Source organism: Electrophorus electricus, chromosome 13, assembly GCF_041902795.1.
Source record: "Electrophorus electricus isolate QZ-2024a chromosome 13, ASM4190279v1, whole genome shotgun sequence".
NCBI lineage: Eukaryota > Metazoa > Chordata > Actinopteri > Gymnotiformes > Gymnotidae > Electrophorus > Electrophorus electricus.
The window spans coordinates 14,277,552-14,283,172 of NC_137509.1; the positions used below are offsets into that span (position 1 = coordinate 14,277,552).

Consider the following 5,621-nt stretch of genomic DNA (forward strand, 5'->3'; position numbering starts at 1 on the left):
ATGTTGTCAGCAACTAGAAAAGACCAGTCAGATGTATTTTCTGATCACTGACAAGCTGTACCTCATCTTATTTAACAGTCAAACATTTATTTGAGATATGCTGTGTATAGATTTTGATAAAAGTCCTATAATACACCTGCTTTTTCAACTTAAATGAATAAATGATTCCTTTCTTCATAGAAAGTAAATAACTACATAACAGTAGTTACGTTTTCAAAAGTAATTTTTAACAGTTTTATTTTCCAGTTTTTTTTTCACATTATTGGTAAAGCCTAGTTATTAAACAATGTGGCCATATGTAAAAAAAACAAAAACAAAAACAAACAAAAAAACAAAATAAGTGTTAATAGTGTAAATTACATGACTACAGAGAAAGTAGTACACTGGTAAAGATAATACGTACAATTGCAACAGGCAGTTCAGTGTATTGCCAATAAACCAAATAACGCAGATAATGCAGTAAAACATACAGCCCAGAAGGTGGCACCACTGTTCAATTATGACCTCACTCTCAAAAGGACACGCATAGCACAACAGGTGTCATTGCATTGAAACTAAGGTGATTTGCAGAATTGAAGCAGAAATCAGATTAGACCTGCATGTTGCAGACATAATAATAACTAATAACAAATTGTTCTAACAATAAAAAGAAGACCGTATTAAAAGCAACAGGTGTACCATACTCTCATAAAAGTATGGTTTTCTCAGAAATTAACATGCATGATTTCATGTTCTGGTTAAGCATATACAGTTCATATTCCATGTGAGAGTCTTTTAATGCCATATATTTCTTTGATACGCCTTTGAACCAGTGTTAAAGCAGCATGTGTGGTTTTCTGCTAGTGAGAAAATAACCCAACAAATAATTCAGTCAGCTCAATTTATTTATGCTAGTCAAAAAGTATATTAAGCTTATCTGCACCAGAAAGACAGCAGAAGAGGGTCACTTCTTTCTTTACCAACATCCTACCTCTGTCTACTCATTCATAACTCATTGGCACCAATGAGTCTATTTGTCCCATACAGCTGTTGTGAGACACCTTGGCAGTACCATATCGGATGAGAAATGCCAGTTCTGCTAGCCCGTCTGTACCTTGTCCTCTTGAGCCCATGCTGGACTGTGCCCACTGGGCAGCTGGGTGACAGGCGTGCACCGGTGACTCTTGTAAGTCCCCAAGTGCCGGAAACTGCGGCCGCACTGGTAGCAGGAGTAGGGCGTGGCGCCGCTGTGGATGCGCATGTGTGTGTACAGGTTGCCCAGCTCCTTGAAGCGACGGCCGCACTGCGGGCACGCGTAGGGGCTCTCGCCTGTGTGCACGCGCTGGTGACGCTTGAGTCCGGATAGCACTGGGAAGCCCTTGCCACACTGTGGGCAGGGGAAGGGGCTCTGCGCGCCGCTGTGGCTAAGCCGGTGGCTCTTCAGGCGGGCGGCGTGGCGGAAGCGCTCGCCGCACTCAGGGCAGGCGAACGGCTTCTCGCCCGTGTGGATGCGTTGGTGCTGCCGCAGGTTGCCCAGGTAGTTGAAGCGCCGGCCGCAGTCACCACACTCGTAGCCTCCCTCCGATTTCTTCTCGCGGGGAAAACGCGTGGGCGGAACCTCCGGGACGGCTGTACCGGCCCGCCCCGGCCCGACCTCATCACCTTCCCTGCGGGGGGAAGAGGAGGAGCCACCGGGGGGAGACTGCAAGGCCTGGGAGCTCTCATCTCCGTGCATCAGCTTCAAGTGCTCCTCCAGAAACAAGGAGTCAGGGCAGAGGGTTCCGCAGAAGGGGCAGATGAAGGTGTGAGCAGAGAAGTGATGGCCTAAAAAACAAACAAACAAAAAACAGAGGTTTGACTTAAGAAAATAACCAAAGCTCAAGGTGTTATACACAATACGTTTATCAAATTGGGGCAGTACCATATTACACTACACAGAAATTCAGCTTTGATATGCAGTCAGCTGTGAGCAACAATACTATTAAATAATATATTTTGTTTATGCCCTGTACTTCCGAAGTTTATAACTAAAATGATGCAATTACAAATAATTCACCCCTTTGCTAGGCGAAATTCTTACTTTTACCATAAAAACAACAATACAAATAACAAGTAAATCTGAGATCCTCATAGGTTTGCTAACATGCCATTTTTGCTATAGCTCCATTTCCTCTAGCTATACGCCACACAAAAACAATGGTCTGTAGTTCCTCGTTGTGCAGGGTCAATCAGAAAGCCCCCATTTTCCCCTAAAAACATTTAGTGAGGAAGCCCTCCAAAATCTCCAGCCACAGTCAGAGGTCTGGCTAACCTGGATCTAACCGGTCCATGCTGTCCCCCCCAGGACTGCTTCTGTTCTCTCCTGGGGAGCTGTGAGCATCCAGAGCGAAGGCAGTGGTGGGGGTTTCGGGAACCGATCCCAGTCCCTCCCTCTCCCTCCCTTCATCGGGGCCTTCTTCCTCTTCTTCAGCTCTCTCTCTTGCCACAGTGACATTCTCACACTTTGATTCAGACTCACCTGAGCAGGCAACAAAGATTTTACCAATCCCCCCCCCACACACACACAGACAATAGTTTTCAAATATCAAAAATAAAAATTACCAACACAAACAGACTAAAATGAATTAAAAGTACTAGAGTCAAACAAGTGCTGGAGCCAAACTGAAAACATTACTATTAGGAACAACACAGCGTCGCAGAGCCATATTAAAACAACTACGAATGCAGAATTACTGCAACGCATAAACTTGCATTTCGGTCTAAGCGGTCACCTTTGAATTCATTAGAGTTCAGTTCCACTCCTGCCATCCATTCGTAGTCATACAGGCGTTTACTGGCGGAGGGAAGCATATTGAAGATGTCCTCTGCGGCTGTGTCAGTCACGGAGTCCCCGGAGCCTCCGCCGTCTGTCCAGAGACTGAGGGACGCATGCGGTTCATGACGGGTGTTTCGATCAGGGTGATTATAGGCCTGGTTGTTTTGGTCGCTATCCACTTCAGCACCACCCCGCGAATTTTTGTCTTTCATCAGATAGTCACAAATGGCATTGATGTTTTCCTTTTTAACAACGGGGGCGCCCTGTTTTATTTTCCTTTGATCGGCGTTGTGTTTTTGACTGGGATGGAGCTCCGATTTCCTCACAAATGTGGATGGCTCTGCTGTCGGCAGACTCGACTCTCTTCCGTCTCTTTCCACCGACTCAAGCCTCGCCTTGAGAAGCTCGATCTCGTCGGTTTTCTCTTTAAGCTCCATTTTGAGGACCCTTATCCGCACACTTACTATTTTTCGTATTTCGGACAGGGCCGCTTCGAGTACCACTGTTATGTTTCTGCCAAGGTGCTCGGTGATTGCGCTCACGGAACACACCAACTCCTCGTCGGAATCAAGTTCGGGGAAATTCTCGTCGGATCGAGCGGAGGTGGCAGTAGCATCCATTGATGTGTTTTGAGATTCGCAGGACTGTCCTGCTTCCATAAAGCTATGGTTCCTTTTACGGCTCATATTTTAAAAGTGCAAATTGAACGTCCAAAGCCAAGAGCTTCCGAAGGTGCCCAAGCACCATAGAGTTCTGATACAACTTCCTGCTACACAGGAAGTTGTCTTACCCATTAGCGCCCTCTATGCTCACTGTATGCATTGGCTAGTTATTCCTTCAAGGTGGCCTAATAATTTGAAAAGAAACATAGTTTTTCTTTTTAAAATTTTGACTATACTCCTCTCACTGATAATTTACTGCTTTAATTCAAGGATTTGTGTTTAGCATTTTAAAGTTTTTATTTCAATATAACTGTCACTCATTGTGGGGTTAAAGCCTCCATGCACGTGGCTAACAGATCCACACTGGCCCGGACTGATCGCATCTCACTGTTCCAGCAGCTGTTCTTGTTGATGTCCAGTGGCTGTACCCTGTAAGCTCAACAACACTGCCAGGCTTGGATCGCTCACTGTGTTCCTTTCTAATGGCTTTGCATTCCATGCCATTGTGCAAGCAGAAGAACAAAATGCAAGCAGTGTAAAAATAAACACAAAAAGATGAGCCAAAGCAAAGAGGAATTGTGCTGAGAGTAGTAGAGTGAGGAGGTAAAAGGTGTGGCATTAGGCTGTAGACAGGCTAATGCAAAGTGCATTGTGAAGAGTTTAAATAAGGAGAGGCAAAGAGGAAAAGGGTGTTTAGGGAACAGTACTCAATACTCTTGACTGGGAGGTATGTTGTGAATGGGATCTGTGACTGGAGCCTGTGGGTGTATAGTTTGTGCCTGTGACTGGCTGGATGCTGACTGAGATGAGTGCTTTTATTAGTTTGCTTCCTCCCATTCATATTTCTCTCTTTTTAAAAAAATCATTGATAGTTCTTGTGATATCAGTAATTCTGCTAAGAATGTTCTTAAAGGTCCTCTCTTCATTCCATTCCTCATAGGTCAGTAGATTCGAGATGAGCTATGCCTTGCTTTGGTGGTCAGTGAGGGTAGCCAGCTGCAGACGAGGGAGGAGCTGAGCAGAGCGTTGTCAAGTCAGACAGTTTTACCTGCCACACGCCACATGAACAGGCAGCTTTCAAATATAAATCTCTCATTTAAATATTTTGCATGTGAACATAATATCAAAAAACACTATATATTTTAATAGCCTACATGCTGTAGTCACTATAATCTGTGGGTACGTTTGTACGTCATTAGCCAACCAGCATGCACTGTACTGAGCCACCTGAACAAGCTTATTGTGGTGAATACCATCTCCTCAACTACTGCCTGACAACACCATTACTTGTCTGTTATGCCCCAGTCACACACATCTGCAAACATTGATCGCCACAGTCACACTCCCTAATCACTTCCCTGGTCCAAATCACAAGTCTCTTAACAATCATCACTATCAGCTTGTTTGGCTTTACCTAGTTATTCCTGCAGGTCCCTCTCTACTGTACTTCACATTACCCTCCACTGGAGCCTTTCATGCCATTCCAAACACTCCTTACTCACTTCTAAGCCTGCATCCTCTCACTCGCTTCCAAGCAAGCCTGGTTATCTCTTTGGTGGTTTATCATTCTCACAGAGTTCGTTTGCTTGAGCCACTGTTTCTTTAATCTTTTAATAAACTCTTGCTTGTCGCTCTACTCTTGTCTAACTCCCTATCTCCAGTACCATGATGCACTCTGATTGTTATAGTGAGATTCCTTCTCATTACCATTATTACTATTGCTGCCAGACGTGCAAAGGTAAATTATGCATTTTATTAATCCATATTTGGGTATTCTTACTATTCTTTTAATAGCCAGTTCAAAAACACTTCAATTTATGCTTCAGACATATTCTTTCTTTTCCAGTCAGAAATTTCACCTAAGACAAACCCTCAGTCCCAATGGGTAAAAAAAATAAATTAAAAATTAGGCTCTTTTACGGAGCCTAAATAATTTTCTGTATAGAGGCCATCCACAGCTTCACAAAGAAACCCCAAACTCAAATATGAACATGTTTGCACACATTATCTCACATAGTGTAATGTGTTCATTATCAGTAGGCTACTACTAAAATATATGCAAAATACCAAAACCTCTTATTTTTATTTATACTGCTTTCAATAAGTACATTAACTTTCACCAGGATCGTGAAGAAGACCCAGAAGTGATGACCTGTGTTTCCCTC

At 43.8% G+C, this 5,621-nt stretch overlaps 1 protein-coding gene across 2 annotated transcripts; it reads right to left on the bottom strand.

Moving 5' to 3' along the window:
* Nucleotides 1-220: 220 nt before the first annotated feature.
* On the bottom strand, nt 221-3,554 carry znf16l (zinc finger protein 16 like). 2 transcript variants are annotated; one of them, XM_027017202.3, is made up of 3 exons: nt 2,751-3,553; nt 2,291-2,497; nt 221-1,803 (listed from the first exon to the last, which is right to left on the bottom strand). In XM_027017202.3, the coding sequence occupies exons 1-3, from the start codon at nt 3,478-3,480 to the stop codon at nt 1,079-1,081; spliced, it is 1,662 nt and encodes a 553-aa protein (XP_026873003.1). In that variant the 5' UTR covers nt 3,481-3,553; the 3' UTR covers nt 221-1,078. The 2 variants fall into 2 exon arrangements, with proteins under 2 accessions (XP_026873003.1, XP_081551365.1); XM_081695239.1 differs by lacking the exon at nt 2,291-2,497 and having other exon boundaries at nt 2,751-3,554.
* Nucleotides 3,555-5,621: the final 2,067 nt, after the last annotated feature.

Coding starts and splice junctions, on each gene's coding strand:
- znf16l (XM_027017202.3), bottom strand. CDS start 3,480: ATGAGCCGTAAAAGGAACCATAGCTTTATGGAAGCAGGACAGTCCTGC. Junction 2,498..2,750: donor GAACTCTAATGAATTCAAAG/GTGACCGCTTAG, acceptor TTGCCTGCTCAG/GTGAGTCTGAATCAAAGTGT. Junction 1,804..2,290: donor CATGGACCGGTTAGATCCAG/GTTAGCCAGACC, acceptor TTTGTTTTTTAG/GCCATCACTTCTCTGCTCAC.